This window comes from Sinocyclocheilus anshuiensis, unplaced genomic scaffold (assembly GCF_001515605.1).
Source record: "Sinocyclocheilus anshuiensis isolate Anshui unplaced genomic scaffold, SAMN03320099.WGS_v1.1 scaffold1305, whole genome shotgun sequence".
Classification (NCBI taxonomy): Eukaryota; Metazoa; Chordata; class Actinopteri; order Cypriniformes; family Cyprinidae; genus Sinocyclocheilus; species Sinocyclocheilus anshuiensis.
The window spans coordinates 538,713-558,357 of NW_015552694.1; the positions used below are offsets into that span (position 1 = coordinate 538,713).

General features: G+C 38.8%; 1 protein-coding gene across 1 annotated transcript in view; it reads left to right on the forward strand.

Moving 5' to 3' along the window:
• The window catches only part of ankrd10a (ankyrin repeat domain 10a), a 39,916-nt gene that overhangs the window by 8,891 nt on the left and 11,380 nt on the right, over positions 1 to 19,645 (forward strand). Inside the window, exon 3 of the mRNA XM_016459379.1 lies at positions 13,849 to 13,940. Coding sequence (XP_016314865.1) covers positions 13,849 to 13,940 — 92 coding nt within the window. The remainder of the gene's footprint in view (positions 1 to 13,848; positions 13,941 to 19,645) is intronic.

Here is a 19,645-nt window from a genome sequence, read left to right on the forward strand (position 1 = left end):
ATATATGTATATAAATACACATTCTCTATTGAATTAATATTGAATATGTGCAGACTGAACAGGTGCTACTCTTATTTGCTCAGGAGTTATTTAAAAACTATATTTGAAATATACCCCATTTTGTAACCCATGTTACTGTTATTTTACTTATGCCTGATAGAGATGCCATCGCCACAAAAGATTTTATACAAATTTATAAAGTGTTATATCTAGGTTCCAATGTAATCGTATATAAACTGAAAAAGTTATGTACATTGTGTTTTACATTTTGAGGTAAAGATGATGACATTCGAAGAAGATCAAGTCAGGCAGCCCAGGTGTCTGAGACATTAACCTTTTGTCTTTATGCACTTCCTGACCATTGGGCAGGGTCCCAAGTTAAAGGTGAATGCTAAGCTCAAGGCACAGCTGTGCCTTTGTCTCTATGATAATGTGAAGGTATGGGCGATACTGTCAGGCTGATTGGATTAGCACCTATGCATTTGAATGACACTGTTATGCTGATGAGATCAGGGCTGCGGATTACTGAGACGATCACCTTTTGTTTGTAATGGCTGTTGGTGCCTCTGCCGCAGTCTTTGAGTAGTTATACTGATTGGATTAGCACCTATGCATTTGAATGACACTGTTATGCTGATGAGATCAAGGCTGGGGAAATGCCGGTGTTGGGCTGATTGCCTGTACTTCATTTGCATGCTATGGGTTAGATTGTCTCCACCTCTACGGAATGTATCCCGCCCCCTTAAAATGTATATAAACTACAATGTATTACTGCCTTAGTCAGGCTTTTGATGACTGCAGCGCCACGCAGCGCGTTCTCAATAAAGAACTCTGCTGAAGATACCCAATAGTCTCCTGGTCTCTGCTTCGACGAGGAAAAAGTTTCCTACAGTTTTGGTGCCGTGACCCGGATAGAGCTCCTCACCTGAATCCAGATTGAAACTTCAAGCTCAACAAAGATCTGACTTCGTTCCAGACTGAATCGTTCTGTACAACCAAGGGTAGGTGAGTGCCACTCTATCCAAAATAACCTTTAAGACCAGTACACATTTGTTATCCTCTGCGCCGTCAGCGAAGAGTTAACAGACAGCTGTAGGGTTTGGTTAACTAAGTTATTCTCTAAAAAAATGTATTTTAGAGATGAAGGTTATCCTTTGTTCAGGCAGGGAAGATTAGCATTACGTGCTAATATTGGTTATCCTCTGTTCAGGCAGGGAAGATTAGCATCACGTGCTAATATTGGTTATCCTCTGTTCAGGCAGGGAAGATTAGCATCACGTGCTAATATTTGTTATCCTCTGTTTTGGCAGGGAAGAATTGGTTATCCTCTGTTCAGGCAGGGAAGATTAACATTATGTGTTAATATCTGTTACCCTCTGTTTCGGCAGAGAAGAATTGGTTACCCTCTGTTTAAGCAGGGAAGTTTAGCGTAAAGTGCTAGTAAATTTGTTATCCTCTGCCTTGCCAAGGAAGGTTAACAATAGTTGATGTGTTAACAAGCGTACCCTCTGTTGATCAGAGAAGTTTTAGTGTTTTGATTGTGTGGTAACATAGAAACTCACAAAATGTTTAGAAAGAATGCTAGACTGATCCCCACAACTGAAAAAGGTGGTCTCGCGACTCCTTTGTGGTCAGATAGCGAATTCAAATCACTGTTAGGAGTGCAAATGAACCTAATAGTCACTGAGAAAGTTAGACAAGAACTAACTCAGAAATATGAGATCCATCCTGACAAGACTTGGTCTGTAGATGAGTGTAAAAAGGTACTAGGAGCATGTATTCGCAAGAACAATGTGAAAGGCATTATCTGCTGCCACAGAGAATTTGGTTTAGCGCTAGCTACACAACAGTCTCAGCGTAACTCAGAGCTAGAGGAACAGAACAAAGAGCTCTGTGCTAGAGTATCCTCTTTGACTAAGAAATTGAACCGCAACAAAGCTGCAGCAAAAACTGATGTGGAAGAAGTTATTCAGCCTGATAACAAGTATCCTGACTTACAATCTTTCTTTGAAAAAGATGTAGCCATCCAATCAGTAACTGATGTGCCTGCCTGTAGATACAGTGAAGGTATGTGGCGCTAGGAGAAGATCTCAGGGAATTGAGGGAATTGAAAGTGTTCCTCCCAACTCTTCTGTTGTCCAAGTACAAACTGTTGCCAAAGCACTAGGACCTAAAGATATAGAGAGACTATCCCAGAGCTTACCCTCAGCACGCACAAATTTTTCTGAATTTAGAAGAGCATTGATCAGCAAAATGCGTCTCTACGACATGTCGTTAGCAGAAGTCACACAGCTGATATCACAAATTCTAACTGAATCTGAATTCAATAGTTTTGTCTGCTGTTACTTCTGAACTACAACATGCCAGTAAAGGCGATTTGAGAGAAGGTGTTTTGAAAATTCTAAAGAATATCATGGGACCCAAAATAGACTGGTCACTGGTCCAGAACTGTGTGCAAAGGAAAGAAGAAACTGTGAGTGAATACACTGAAAGGTTTTGTCAGTCAGCAGTCAGATACAGTGGAATAGCTGACACTCCAGAGAAGGTACTAGATCATAAAGGACCACTAGTTCGAGCATGGTTTGATGGCCTTTTATCAGAGTACAGATCTGCTTTGCCGTTCTTAGATCTAACATGGTCCACTGGAAGTTTGCAAAACAACTTGGACAGGTTAGCTACATGGGAAAGAGACTCTGATGTTAAAGCCAGAGTAAAGATTGCAGCAGTATCCTTTCAGGTCAACACAGAGAACCGACAGAAACGTAAAAGTCCTAAGAGGGAGGGCAGTTGTCATTACTGTGGTAAACCTGGACACTGGATGAAAGAGTGTAGGAAAAGCAAGAAGACATTAGGAGAAATTAACAGCTTTACTCAGCTCCTACTCAGTCTACTTACTACTCTGAAGCAGCCCCTCCCCACTTCACCGAACTGTTGGAGCAGCTTGCTCAGGTGTTAACTGTTAGGGCTGTGAGTGCTTAATTTCCCCTGTAATCCATCACAATGACAAAATTATTTTTGTGAAAGGTAGCATACAAGAGAAAGAGATAGATTTTTTGCTTGATACAGGTGCAGTAATTACAGTAATTCCTACAAAATTGGCTAACAGACAGACTGTAAACGTAAGATGCCCTCATGCAGGGCATCAGATAATGAATCAAGCAAAAGTCACTTCTGTCACCTCCTCTCTCCTGACAAGACTTGGTCTGTAGATGAGTGTAAAAAGGTACTAGGAGTATGTATACGCAAGAACAATGTGAAAGGCATTATCTGCTGCCACAGATAATTTGGTTTAGCGCTAGCTACACAACAGTCTCAGCGTAACTCAGAGCTAGAGGAACAGAACAAAGAGCTCCGTGCTAGAGTATCCTCTTTGACTAAGAAATTGAACCGCAACAAAGCTGCAGCAAAAACTGATGTGGAAGAAGTTAGTCAGCCTGATAACAATTATCCTGACTTTCAAGCTTTCTTTGAAACAGATGTAGCATCCAATCAGTAACTGATGTGCCTGTAGATTCAGTGAAGGTATGTGGCGCTAGGAGAAGATCTCGGGGAATTGAGGGAATTGAAAGTGTTCCTCCCAACTCTTCTGTTGTCCAAGTACAAGCTGTTGCCAAAGCACTAGGACCTACAGATATAGAGAGACTCTCCCAGAGCTTACCCTCAGCACGCACACATTTTTCTGAATTTAGAAGAGCATTGATTAGCAAAATGCGTCTCTATGACATGTCGTTAGCAGAAGTCACACAGCTGATGTCACAAATTCTAACTGAATCTGAATTCAACGGTTTTGAGTCTGCTGTTACTTCTGAAGTACAACATGCGAGTAAAGGCGATTTGAGAGAAGGTGTTTTGAATATTCTAAAGAATATCATGGGACCCAAAATAGACTGGTCCAGAATCACTAACTGTGTGCAAAGGAAAGAAGAAACTGTGAGTGAATACACTGAAAGGTTTTGTCAGTCAGCTGCAGCATACAGTGGAATAGCTGACACTCCAGAGAAGGTACTGGATCATAAAGGACCACTAGTTCGAGCATGGTTTGATGGCGTTTTATCAGAGTACAGATCTGCTTTGCCGTTCTTAGATCTAACATGGTCCACTGGAAGTTTGCAAAACAACTTGGACAGGTTAGCTACATGGGAAAGAGACTCTGATGTTAAAGCTAGAGTAAAGATTGCAGCTGTATCCTTTCAGGTCAACACAGATAACCGACAGAAACGTAAAAGTCCTAAGAGGGAGGGCAGTTGTCATTACTGTGGTAAACCTGGACACTGGATGAAAGAGTGTAGGAAAAGCAAGAAGATATTAGGAGAAATTAACAGCTTTACTCAGCTCCTACTCAGTCTACTTACTACTCTGAAGCAGCCCCTCCCCACTTCACCGAAATGTTAGAGCAGCTTGTGCAGGTGTTAACTGTTAGGGCTGTGAGTAGCTACCTTTCCCCTGTAATCCATCACAATGACAAAATAATTTTTGTGAAAGGTAGCATACAAGAGAAAGAGATAGACTTTTTGCTAAACTTCCAAAGAAATTAGCGGTGATCAAAGTGAAAGTACATCTCACAACTAATACTACGGAAGCTAAAGGTAATGCTCTTGCTGATGTAGCTGCTAAAGAGAGTGCCAGAGAGAGAGTTGAGTTGTGTTGGCAGACTCCACCAGAAGGTGGACACAATCATCCCAGGTCAGTGGGTCATGATAAAGTCATTCAGAAACAAGCCGTTACAGCCTAAGTGTCACGGACCACATCAAGTGATGTTGATTACAGCAGCTGCAGTGTTGTGTCAGGGAAGGAAAACCTGGATGACCTCATGTGTCCCACTGTAAAGTTGTTTCCCCACCTACAGGGATAGGATAGGACACACGGACCAGTGAGGAGCCCAGGGAAGAACCGAATGCAACAGGACATATGGGAACTTCAGTCATCCATCAACCTGATCAAGATTGCCGTACTGGTAATCATCATGGACATCGCACAAAGTGTAGATTCCAGAAACAACGTATTCTTAGAGCTGATGAATATGTCAAGAAACGCCTTGTTTGCTGGAAAGAACGTTTGCATGCCACATCCGCCTTCAGTAGGAGCAGGAATCCCATGGGTGGCTCCACATCTACATAATTCAGCTCCTACCACGAACAAAGAAGATGCATTCATTCCAGGACTCACTTGTGCACAAACATGGTGGTCAAGAACTCTTGGAGCATTAATCCCGTCTTATGGTGTCATACAGGCCCTTGATCAAGTCAGAAGCTTATCGAATTCTGTACAGAAACTGGCCAATGATACGGCTTTGGCCCTGGGTAACATCACGGACACTCTCGCTTCGCAAAAGATAATGATCTTACAGAACAGAGTGGCCTTGGATTACATGCTTGCAACGCAAGGGGGAGCCTGCACCATTATCGGCCCTGAGTGCTGCACTGGGTTAATGGATCCAACAGAGGACTTGAACAAAATCCAACAAGACATTCTCCCTAGCTGCATGTTTGTTTCTGTGTCAGCATGCCATTCATCTCTCTCGTCACAGAGCAAGTGCTATGTGCCTGTAACGATCACAGGTTACAAGAATGAACTTTTAAGTGTCTAAATTAGTATTGTTTCCTACACCTCTCAGAATGTGCCTTTTCTTAACTGCTGGATTAGGTCTGTTGTCTTACACCCTTTGTCCATGTTTCTCCCATGCTATAGGATAGGTATTTGAAAACATTTTTTTCATTATTTCTCCAAGCTTCTTGCTGAAAGTGATGCTGAAGTCTTAAAGTATATGGTTGGGTGTTTTGCATGAAAAAAATGTGAACAGCCAAGTTGAGAGAGTACTCTGTAGAACAGGGGTGGGCAAACTTTTTGACTCTAGGGCCACATCACGTTTTTGAATATAAGTGAGGGGCCGCATAGTATATGTATGACAAATGAAGCTGTGATTTTTATTTTATTTATTTTTTATTCTAAATTGACACTCAGTTACTGTACTGTATGTATACTTGTATATAGATCTATTCTTGTACCGTCTCTACCTTATTTTTTATGAGCACTTTATGGCACAGATAAGTTGCATTGGTGTTTAAGTCGATTGATGTATGACACATTTTATCATTTCATTCAGAAATAATGTAAAATAAACTAAACGTTTACAAACATTATAAACATGTATTTATATTCCCCTCACTCCAAAACAAATCCCTTAAATTTAGCAGTATCCAGAACAGAAAAGGTAACAAAAATATAAGTATAAAACAAACTGAAATTATAGTGGCATTCACTATAAACATTTATTATAAACGCCCAGCCTAAACAAATTATAATTAAAGTGAAACTGAAACTACCGGAGTATGGGAAATGCACTATTCAAACTCACTTGCCTCATCACCATAGCCGGACTTACCATTGGGCTTGAGTGGGCTGCAGCCCATGGGCCCCGCCTTGTAGGGGGCCCCGCCTTTGCACGTTTACGTTTGTTTGATTTGTTCGTTATTTGCCAGTCAGAATTCAAAAATGATTCGCTGCATTTCCACTGCGCACGCACGATCTAAACGGGCCAGCCGGGGCTACAGCTTACAACTACGACCTTCGAGGCCACAATCAAACAGCATAAACTTGTATTTATGATTATTTCACATAGAAGAAGGACACATGTAGGCTATTGAATCGCGTCTGCAACGATTGGTTTATCACATGGCTACTTTAGACCGCTCTATTAAGCCTTTAGCCCCAAGCGCACATTTAGAAAGATGATAAATTCTCAAACGTTCACACCTAATTTCTTTACAGAGGATGATTCTATATTACTATATTAATGTTCCACTAAATTATGCGATCATCTGATGAATTTTGAGCCCTCTCTCTCGTCTTACTGCCATTACACATAGTGGGGAAGAAATGTCATCAAAATGATTTTAAATAAAAAAATAGCAATGTAATGAGTTTCTGTTTTTATAACATAGCTATGCCTATGGTATAGGACTTAGCCTATCACACAAACAAGATTCCTGTTTTTTTTTTTTTTTTTTAGAATATCTGCACGATCGCAAATGTACAATAAACAACAGCTTACAGAGTAATTTTCAGACACAAAATTCCGTTTTGCTCCATCAGAAAGAAAATAGAACAAACAGCAGAACCACTGTGTCTCCAAACAACGGTGTTTTGTTCCTCAGCGTTACACGGACCAGCAAATGATTCAAATGAATCAGCTTTTTAAACGAAGCAGTTGATTCAACTCACTCATTCAGACTGTCTCACTCAAGACAGTCACTTGCTTCCACCTACTGGCGGTTGTAGTTTCATATTTTAATAAGTAGCGTATTTCATTTTTGCAATCATTTAATATTTCTACATTAAAATGTTATATTTAAACTTAACATTTATGCACAATCCATCTATGAATTTTGTTGATGGTGATTTCATTTGATTAATAGCCAGGATGCCTTTTTTTTTTCGATTGAATTTATTGATTAAATAAGAATCTGACATAAAAGGACACAGATATGACAATAACTTTTATAATACTAATAAGCCAACATCTCTGGCTTTTTTTTAGGGATACTCACCCCAAAATGAAAATAAATCACTTACCCCCATTTAGTTCCAAACCCGTAAAAGCTTCGTTCATCTTCAGAACACAATTTAAGATATTTTAGATGAAAACCGGGAGGCTTGTGACTGTCCCATTGACTGCCAAGTAAATAACACTGTCAAGGCCCAGAAAAGTATGAAAGACATCGTCAGAATAGTCCGTCTCCTCTGTGTCTCTCCACATCACCGTAGCGACATTTTGGAGAGTATCCGCTGGACACAAGCAGTGTACGCTCTTCTGTGTCAGCCACGCTGCACGGATGCGCTGTTTTTGCTCAAATCAAAGCGTAAATACACGTAGAAAACGTTTCCTTGTGTCGCGGCTGACACAGAAGAGCGTACGCAGTTTACGTTCAGTGGATATTCTCCAAAATGGCGCTACGGTGATGCGGAGAGACACAAAGGAGACGAATAGTTGAATAAAGTCGTTATTTTTGTTTTCTTCGCGTACAATAAGTATTCTCGTCACTTCATAACGTTACGGTTGAACCACTAATGGCAGATGGACTATTCTGACGATGTCTTTCATACTTTTCTGGACCTTGACAGTGTAATTTACTTGGCAGACAATGGGATAGTCACAAGCCTCCCAGTTTTCATCCAAAATATCTTAAATTGTGTTCCGAAGACGAACGAAGCTTTTACGGGTTTGGAACGACATGGGGGTAAGTGATTAATAACAATTTTCATTTTGGGGTGGAGTAACCCTTTAAACTTTGACTATAGCCTAGACATGTTGCATATTAATTGTACTATTTATGAACCTCAAAGCATATGTTTGTGTATTTTGTGTTACTCCATAATGATGTTCTATTTGAGGGCATTTGTAATGTAGGTATAAGCATAAACATAACCTCAAGCCCAGGGGCCCCCGCCCCCCCCAAGTCCTGCCCTGCTCATCATCAATCCAAATGTGCGCGCTTTGCGCTTGACCTCGATTGCATCATATAAGTAGCTTGGAATATAAATCGCAGCACGTTTCAGATGATAAAAAAATGCGATTTATAATCCGGAAAATATAGTACTTTATCCATTTCCATAAAAACTTGTGTGGAAAACAGAGGAAGAAAGTATACTCTTTGCAATAGGATAAAACGACAAATTATTTCCATGTTTTCCCCATGAAATTACTTTATATTACCTATGAAAAGCACACTGTCTTTCTCCCGTTCTCTCTTATGCACATCTTTATTTCTTTCTCCCGCTCTCTCCTACAAATGCATACAGTACAGACACAGTCGGGAGCATAGACAATAAAATACGTATGTGGTCTCATCGTCGCGAGCACACGTGGAACAACCATGCGCACAGAAACTTGTCAGCGCTGACCGGCAACTTGAGCAGTATAGTTTTGAAACTGAAAAGCTACATGATATTTCTCAGTAGCTATGTAGTAATGTCGCTGTTTTTGAAGAAGTTAAACTTACAGATTCGCTGTAGAAATGTACGAACATGCCGTACTCTGGTAATTCGCACATGCTTAATCTCTCTCTCTCTCTCTTTCTCTCTCTCATAACTGCATTAGTCTGCATATTAAAGGCCCTTTATATTAAAGGTCTTTTACTAACATTAAAATAAAATGATGCTTTGTAATCAGCAAAGAGATTCTGCGATAGAGAACGATGTAAGAAATTCCATAGATTGTGATGAATTTTTGTTTGCTGTTTTGGGGTGGTAATAGTACATAGTAATAGGTAAGGGGGGCCAAGCATTTCTTTGCCTGTGTCACAATAATTAGGCTAAATCCAGCCCTGACGATATTACGGAGCGCATTCTAATTCTGACTAAATATACCGCATACGTATCTGTTATATGCCGCACTGCAGGCTACAACGCCATCTAGGGCTGTAGCTATCGATTATTTTAGTAATCAAGTATTCTACAGATTATTCCATCGATTAATCGAGTAATCGGATAAGAAGTCATTTTTCTTTATTAAAGATGATTTACAGTCTTAATTATGTCCAGTGCTTGTTTTTTAAAGTCTGGTCCCTGTTTTTATACAGTCTATGGTCTGGTCCAGCGTTTATCGGGTTGTGCGACAGTAATAATGGTCCGTGGGGAAACACGGTGTTCCGTGTGTAGTTACAGTAAATTGACTAAACGAAGCCTCGAAGCAAATAATTTGCCTCGATGATTTTTTGTATTCGAGTTACTCGAGGTATTCGAGGAATCGTTTCAGCCCTAGCGCCATCTATTAGATTTTGCTGATATTGCATCAAATTTGTCATTTTGGACCAACTGCCTCACGGGCCGGATGAAAGTACCCAGCGGGCCGTAGTTTGCCCACCCCTGCTGTAGAAAGTCATTATTCTCATTGGCCCATTCCAATCAATCAGGCATCCCTAATCAGGTTCAACTTATTTTGCTTGACTTGCAATTACTTGAATTTTTATTGTTTAAAAGTGACCGACATCAAATATGTCCACTCAAACACAAGCATGCACAGAAACGGAGGGGAATAATGCTCACAAGCAAGTCCACTCTGTATTATTGCTTTGGTTTGAGAGGAAGTGAGTTATATGGAGTCAAAACAGAGCCACATATACTTGCAAAAGAATTGAAGTATTGCAAAAGAAAATAAAGTTTTGCAAATGGAAATGAAAGTATTGAGAAAAAATAAATGTTCTTTTTGCAAACAAATATAAAGTATTGCAAGAAGAAAATAAGTTTTGCAAACAAAAATAAAGAATTGCAAAATATAAATGAAACGGAGCAAAAGCAATGATTTTGCAATACATATTTTCCATGGCCATATCTACTAATTTATTTGCAACGCTGCTTGTATTTTGCGTTTCAGTCAAGTTTGAGCTTGCGATACCGTTTTTCCCTTTGCACTTCACGTTTCTGCGCGTCTTACTTTCTGGCACTGTTTTGACGTGGGGGTGGAGTCAAGGGACGGGGGCGTGTACAACAGGTCTGGGCATGCCTCCCTGGAAGTGACGTCATCGGCCCGAGACATAGCTCACTGATCCAGGCACCATCATTGAGCATAGGCATGCGGGTGGATCGTTTTCTTTTATTCACTAGCAAAACATGCATGTTTTCATTTGATTAAAGGGGTCATATGATGTTGCTAAAAAGAACATTATTTTGCGTATTTGTTGTAATGAAATGTGTTTATGCGGTTTAAGGTAAAAAAAACCACATTATTTTCCACATACTGTACATTATTGTTTCTCCTCTATGCCCCGCCTTTCTGAAACGCGTCGATTTTTACAAAGCTCATCGGTCTGAAAAAGCGAGGTGTGCTGTGATTGGCCAGCTATCCAGTGCGTTATGATTGGCCGAATACCTCAAGCGTGAGACAAAAATGTTACGGCCCTTGCCTAGGGGTGTGCGATATATATCGTGTGCGATAATATCGTAATTGTTGTTTTAACGATGTGCGATTTTACATTATCGAGTATTTTGCAAAAACCATTCAAAACATCCCTACAGAGCGCACGCATACATTACGTGAAGTCTAGACTAGTGCGTGTACGCATTTAGTGTGTTTTCTTTCACTGCATGATTCAGTCTATTAAAATGCATTTAGAATGATCACAAATTCAAGACATGATGGCAGAAAATGTATATATGTATACCACTTCATATAGTTATTCAATTTCACACGAAGAGTGCCGTGATTATAATGACTTATACTGTCTTTTTACGCATTGCGTTACATCGTGCCGCGTAAACATAAAACCATGTCTGCATTTGTGATCGGAGAAATGACAAACAACAAGCCCTACTCTACACTGCCCAAAAGAATATAAAAACTCTTTAAATATATAAAACGTACTTACAGTGTCTGTGAGTCAGAACAGACGGCATTGTAGTCTACTCTACCAGGATCAGGAAACGGTCCTCCATAAAATGTGCTGCACACATCTGAATATTTGGGTTGAAGTGTTCTGGAACAGTGTTGTAAATACAACTTAACCACTGATTTCTAGTCGTGTCCATTTTTGGAAAGCCTAGAGTGAGGAACTTCTTTAACTTGAGCAAACGCTGCTAATACACATATACATTTGTTAATAAAGTTAATCAAATGAAAACATGCGTGTTTTAATTCTAGTGAATAAAAGGAAACGATCCACCCGCATGCCTCTGCTCAATGACAGTGCCTGGATCAGTGAGCTACGTCTCGGGCCGATGACGTCACTTCCAGGGAAGCATGCCCAGACCTGTTGTACACGCCCCCGTCCCTTGCCTCCACCCCCACGTCAAAACAGTGCCAGAAAGTGGCCCTGCGTCTCAATGTACAATCCATTGCGCTTTGGTGAAGGATTCTGTCCATAACTACAAACACGAATAAAACATATTTAAACTGTTTACAGTGACCGGGTGCGTGTATCTATGCGACAGAGCGTCTGTTAAAGACCCAATTGTGTGACGTGATAGTATGTCCCAAAGCTTGCCTACTCTTCTACTACACACTCAAAAGTGTGTACTTTTTCTTCACCAAAAGAGTACATACTTTAAGGGCGTAGTATAAGTAGGCACATTGAGACGCGCAGAAATGTGAAGTGCAAAAGGAAAAACGGTATGGCAAGCTCAAACTTGACTGAAACGCAAAATTAAAGCAGTGTTGCAAATAAATTAGTAGATATGGCCATGGAAAATATGTATTGCAAAATCATTGCTTTTGTGCTGTTTCATTTATATTTTGCAATTCTTTATTTTTGTTTGCAAAATGTCTTTTTTTCTCGCAATACTTAATTTTCTTTTGCAATTCTTTATTTTTGTTTGCAAAACTTCTTTTCTTCTCGCAATACTTCATTTTCTTTTGCAATTCTTTATATTTGTTTGCAAAAAGCACATTTATTTTTTCTCAATACTTTTATTTTCATTTGCAAAACAGTGAGATATCCCTGTTGTATTACTGTATTATTTTGGTTTGACCTACTTTTTGTGGCATTATCTGGGTTATTTAAAGGGGTCCTATTATGCTCTTTTACAATGTCTTGAATTTGTTTTGGGGGTGTACTAGAACATGCTCTCATGCTTGGTGGTTCGAAAAACACATTATTTTTTACATCATTTACATTATTACAACACCTTTCTCCCCATCCTGGCACAAACGGCTCGATTAGTTCCGGGTTTGATGAAGGCCCGCCTTCTGAAAAACGAAATGTGATGTGATTGGTTAGCTGTCCCAGTGCGTTGTGATTGGCGAACAGCTTAGACGGTGTTTTAGTGCCACGCCCCTTGCCAAAGCAGCAAGTTCCGTCTGCTCTGGTTTAGTCAATATTGCCATATCAATTTGAGCCGGATTCAGACCCCGAGAATATTGAACAAGAGGATCGCGCAGAACCTTTGCACGCATTCCCCGGTAACGGCTGTATACAAAGCAGCGCTCTGCTCAAAAAAACACTGCTTTATCAGACATTACATGCACGATTAAATGAAAATGAAATCCAATTTTCTGAAGTCAGTCGGTTTCCTTAGAAATACAGTGATATAAAAACACCCGCACTCAATGTATAGGAAACACTGTAGTCTCATAATTGAAGTGTAAATTCTGCAGATTACATCATTGTTCATTGTCCAGTATTGTACTGTCAGAAATGTATTATAAAAACTTTTTCATAATTGTAACATACATATTTACATACATAATTATTCAGGTACGTGTAATAACTTGTGAAAACTTGAGGCCTACAGCTGCTTTTCTTCTTCATCTTCTTGTCTGACGCACTCAACCAAGGTTCTAACCCACGACCTCGCCCCTCCCCACCCCCCCAACCATTTTAATGATATTCTAATGGACCGCATCACAAAACCCAGAAAACAAACGCTGTAGTCCAAACGAGCCGTTCGTTGTAGTTCTTGAAAAGGGATTTTTTAAAAATGAAATATCTCCCTTTGGAGTGGACTTTGAGATTTGTAAGTTTGAAGATCTTTTTTATGCCCAAACTTACACACTACACACTGACTAAAATTCAAAAAGTGAAAAAGCATAATAGGACCCCTTTAATGGCAAATTATCCTCTGTGCTTCAGTTTACACCCTTTAGGGGGAGCTGTTGTGTTAGGGTGAAGAGTTCAATGTCTTGGCTATGACTCACTTATACAGTAGAGTGTTTGTTTAGATTCCCTACTTCAGATTGATATCAACCAAAGATGCACAAATAGCTTTTATAGATTCACACATGCTGATGGTTGTTACCTGTTTTTGGCATTGAATTGATGTCTAGAATGTTGTCAGCCTGTCTGTTGCATTTTTAGTGAAGAACTGTTCAAGTGATGTGAAAGCCCATCTAAATGTGCGTTTTCCATATGGTTTCAGGATTATGTGAGTGAAGCACCCATTCACAAAGCAGCACGGGCCGGTAACATGGAGTGCATTAATGTCTTGTTGATCCAAGGAGCCAAACCGGAGTAAGTCACTGTCTTACTGTTTTTTGACGTTTTAGTTATTTATTTTTAAATGCATTATTATGTTTAAATGTATTATTATGTGACTTTATGTAGTACTTTATTATGTGACATCACAGTGTGAAAGAGGATCTCCACAAATAAAAAAAGCTCTGCCATAGAGCCTTCATTTTGATTGACAATCTCATGAAACCAGGTGGAATAGAGCTAGAAAGCTTTGATACATAGTTTACATTCAGATCTGTTGTGGCTCAAAAAAGCCATTTTCCTTGGAAAATGTGTGTTAATTTAGTCCTGAAAAAGTCATTTGACTTTATGCCACAGTCTGAAGAATGTAAATGTAAATATTAATGCAATAATTATTTTGCATACAGTTGGTAATTCTGTCACCCCTGTAGTACAGGGACTATACTAATAATTGTAATACTTCTAATATAAAAACACATTTCAGTTCAAATAACAACTGCAAATTGTAGTGTACAACTACTTAAATTTAATTCATTCAGTTAAAGTGATACTCCATCCAAAAAAAATCTTCATATCGCTCCAAAGTTCCAGACTTCTGGTTCATCTTTGAAGCACAAATGAAGATATGGATATTAAAATATTAATATTCTTTTAGCATTTTTGTCCATCCATTGAAAGTTTTGGTTGCGTAGTCTTTGATGCATCAAAAAGACGTAATCCATATGAATGGAGAGGTTTAATGTAGGCTTTTATTCACTTATGAACAGATACAGATGTAGTAAATAAAGACTTTAATTTATGCTTTTATTCACATATAAACATTATTCTAAAGTAAAGAGGGTGAAAATTTAAATTTTTGGGTGAACTATCACTTTAAGGGGGCTTTTTCACAGTGGCAGTTTAGTTTGAAACAGGGCACGGTTCGCATGAAAAATCGCTAATGTGAAAACTGTCAGGCGAACCCGGTTGCGCACTGGGATACCGAACCTGAGACTACCTGAAGGAGGTGTTCGGAGTTTGGTTGCACTCGAACTGTGGCGCGGTTTTGTGTGAATATGAAAGCAACACGGACTCGGGTGCGCACTTTTTCAGGAAGTAAAGTAACCTGCGCATGCGTTTTAGCCGATTACAATGTATTTACTTCAATAAAACACATACAAATGATGATAGTGTTGCTGATGTACCTTGGATTCGAGCGAGAGTGAGCCTGCAGTGTATTTGCTTGTAGCAAGTGCAATCTGAGAGGCAAATGAATGGTAATCCACTAATTTAGTGGTGCAACGGATCATAAAACTCACGGATCGGATCATTTTTCGGATCAGCATATATATATTTATATATATATAAATTACCGAAAGCTTACTTTAAGTACTTCTATACTACAGCAAAAACTACTAGCTTAACTAAAAAAAGTCAGTAATGAAACAAGAACAATTACACAAATTACATGCATAGATGAATATAACACAGTTACAAATAAAGTCAGTGACAGTAGTATTCAGGTGCAGAAATGTAATAATTCAGTGTAAAATAACACAATAGTGCTCACACGTTAAATAAAGATGAATCTTTGTTAAAGCTGTGGTGTTATTTGATTAGCGGACAGAAGCCAGGTATTTATTGGCTGCTGTTTCTTTAAAGGTCCCATGACATGCTGCTTTTTGGATGCTTTTATATAGGCCTAAGTGGTCCCTAGTACTGTATCTGAAGTCTCTTTCCCGAAATTCAGCCTTGGTGCAGAATTTCAGCCACTACGAGCCAGTCCCACAATGAGCTTTCCTTAGGACGTGCCATTTCTGTGTCTGTAGCTTTAAATGCTAATGAGGAGGAGAGAGGCGGGGCAACTGCCATGCTTCGCTCGTTTGCAAGCCATGATGTCTCTCGAGGAAAAAAAAATATTGCGCTCGCCTCGCACGGTAGTAGCTCATTTTCTCATGGGCGGGCAAAGCAGAGAAAGGGGAGGTAACCTTTCCCCGTATGACGACATAAAGGGAAGATTCCAGATTGGGCCATCTGAGCTTTCATTTTCTCAAAGGCAATACCAAGGATACCCAGGGCTCGGTTTACACCTATCGCCATTTCTAGCCACTGGGGGACCATAGGCAGGCTAGGGGAACTCATATTAATGTTAAAAAACCTCATAAAGTGAAATTTTCATGCCATGGGACCTTTAAGACCAAATAGACCTAATACTGACACACATCCGGTTTCTTTCTCAGCTGTTTACTTTCACTTAAGACATAACTGACTGTTTTTACTAGAATACTTGCCAAAAGGGTTTTTTTAGCATAACTTTGTGTGTATGTGAAAGAGGAATCAATTCGGCGTTCACGCGGTGTCTCTCTCTCTGCGTGTGCACGCTTCACCAGGAACAATCGCACCCGGGCTCGAACCGCAGCAAACGTGCCCAGTGTAAAAGCCCCCTAAATGTTCTGCTCTGTGTTATTGGATGCAGCTACAGTCAGCAGTAGGCTAGCAGAGCTCTTTTTAGTGGAGTTTTTCTTCATCTAATAAATGTGTTTATCTAAACCTGTGTGAATGTTATGTGTTTAGTGGTTTCATTTTTGGTTAAGATGAAATTCAAACAAAACAAACGCACATTTCCTCATTTTTCCTTCAGCAGATCAGAGGTCTCTTACAAATCTTGGCATGGAATGTGAATTCCAATTTTGAAAATATAAATATGAGAAATAAAGCATCCCAGGGCTCAACATTAAGGATTTTTTTTTCTACTGGCCCGGTCGCCCTGTGGTTTAATCTTTTATTTACCTAGCCACAAAAAATAAAAGTTATTGTTTTCATTGTTTTTGACCCATGTAACCTTGTATTCTAACAAACAAGCTTATTATGACACTAACATTTACAAGTTTAATTTCACAATTTTAGATTCCAATTACAGTACCACAGCAAAAAGTACTAGCCTAACTAATATAAAGTTAAAACATAATTAAAGGCAAGTGAACACTGAATAATAAAACTGGAATGAATAAACAAATTAACACAAATAAATAGGGCTGGGTAATAAAATATTGATTTCTCTATTTTAATTGATTCTCATATTTATGAAACGATATCGATTCATAAATCCCAAGAATCGATTAGTCTCACCTGTCAGATAATGAACGGAACATTTTAGCGCGCCTCCCATCCAATAATTTGCAATAAGCTTTGATTTGTTACTTTTGAAATGAAACAAAGTCTCAGATTTCAAATTTTGTCCATTTTATTACAATATTCAAATATTAAATGCCATTTTGGCGCTGAGTGACAGATCGCTGTGAACTGATCGTCTCCTCTGCTTTAATAGCAGTTACAGCATGAAATAAACATGAATGAACATCCAAAGCTATGTTAAAAGAAAGAGTACAACATACCAAATCCATATCCTGTCTCATGTAATCGCTCAATCAGTGTTTCAAATGCGGAAAGACGACAATAGCTTGTAAACAATGTGTCACGTAGCATCACATTTACCATTCGGTGAATTTACATATTCGGTGGCCATGAACTCATTAGTCAACTAGAAAAATGAACTCTAGAGAGGAGCATTTTGCTATATATGCATCCTATAACATATTCATTATAATTGTTTTTTGCTGTTCTTCAATATTTAATTTGTTTGAATAAATCAGTCAAGTTTTTAAATGGTGACAACCACCATTTTTTATATTTTAGAAAACTAATTGGAGTAGAAATATAATTGTGTAATTTAAAGTTAAAGTTAGTATTATAACTTTAATATTACAAAAACTTTGAGTATATTTTAAGTGTTTGTATACAAATCAGCAAATTTCAACCTTCCATATTATTGACTCTCAGGTATATTTAACAGCATTAGTTGAGAGATTTTTTTCCTTGAGAAAATTTGCCATGTCCTGTACCTGATATGTATCCAAAATAATCAATATTGAATCGAATCGAATCGAATCGGAATAAAATCGAATCACAAGCTTGTGAAGGATAATCGAATCGAATTGTTAAATTTGTGTCAAAACCCAGCCCTACAAATAAATACAAAAGAACAAAAGTATAAACTGAATAAACAATGCTTTGTAATGCATTTTTTCAGGTAGGTCCAACAGTAGTATTCAGCTCCAGAAATTCAATAATCAAATGTAAAATATCATTGCATAGTCTAAACTTTATAAATGAAATATATATATATTAATCCTTGTTAAAGCTACAAAAGCTATTCAATCAAGATTTTCTTTTTGTCTTTTGTCTTGTTTAATTAACATTAATGACACAGACATCAGAAGGTTAGGCACAGATTCAGTATAATGATTTATTTTTCAACTGTTTGCTTTCACTTAAAGGGGTCATATGATGCTGCTAAAAAGAACATTATTTTGTGTATTTGGTGTAATGAAATGTGTTTATGCGGTTTAAGGTTAAAAAAACATTATTTTCCACATGCTGTACATTATTGTTTCTCCTCTATGCCCCGCCTTTCTGAAACGCGTTGATTTTTACAAAGCTCATCGGTCTGAAAAGCGAGGTGTGCTCTGATTGGCCAGCTATCCAGTGCGTTATGATTGGCCGAATACCTCAAGCGTGTGACGGAAATGTTACACCCCTTACCATATTGTGATGCCCTGTCCGGCCGGAGCGATGATTCAAAAACACGAAAACCCATTATAAATGAGAGGCATTCGTTGCATCCAGTGGGGACATAATTATGGATTATAATGACATATACTGTCTTTTTACGCGTTGCGTTGCGTTGCATCGCACCGCACTGCACCGCGTAAACATAAAACCATGTCTGCATTTGTCATCGGAGAAATGACAAACAACAAGCCCTACTCTACACTGCCCAAAAAACTCGCTTTAAATATAAAAAATATAAAATATAAAAACTCTTTAAATATAAAAAAACTTACTTACAGTGTCTTTGAGTAGAGTCATTGTAGTCTACTCTCCCAGGATCAGGAAACGGTCCTCCATAAAATGTGCTGCACACATCTGAATATTTGGGTTGGCGCCGGCGACAACAACAAAACTACAGCGAGCATAAAAGTTACGCCTTCTTTCTTTGCGTGAACATTTGGGCGGCGTTATGCAAATCTTCCCACATCGTGACGTAGTTAGAACGAGCCGTTTTAGGTAGGCTTGGCTGACTCTTAACTTTTATAAAGAATATCTCTTTGGATTTGAGACTTTAGTCTTTGCAACTTTACAGATCTTCTTTATGCACCAAGAGCTTGTAACACTCCAAAGAGAAAAGAAAAATTGAAATCGCATCATATGGCCCCTTTAAGATAACCAACTGTGTTCAAGAATACTCACTAAGATGGGTGTTTTGAGATAATTTTGTATGTATTTGTGTGTTCATGTGCTCTATGCTTTGGGTCTGTGTGCACAGAAAACAGTGCATGAGTTCAGCATTCAGTTTTCTTTCATGTCATCTTGTGCTTAAATGGTTTAAAATCGAAGTGCAAATGATAAACTTTAGTGACGACCCAGCAGTGACAAATCAATCACCTGTCCCCAGTGTCTTTCATGCTGGCCCAGGGCCATCGGGCAGTCCTTATTGTCGAGCCCTGCATCCATTAATTTCATTTTTTTCTTCTGTCAAATGAAATCACTCTTGTCTTGACTAGACAATATGTTGACATGCAAGATGCAGATCCTCCAATTTTCTGTGCTGGATTACTAGAGACCTCTTAGAAATGTAATTACATTTTCCTTTAAGTCAAGTAAGTGTATGAGAAATTTCTTGAAGTAAATACAAGTCTTTA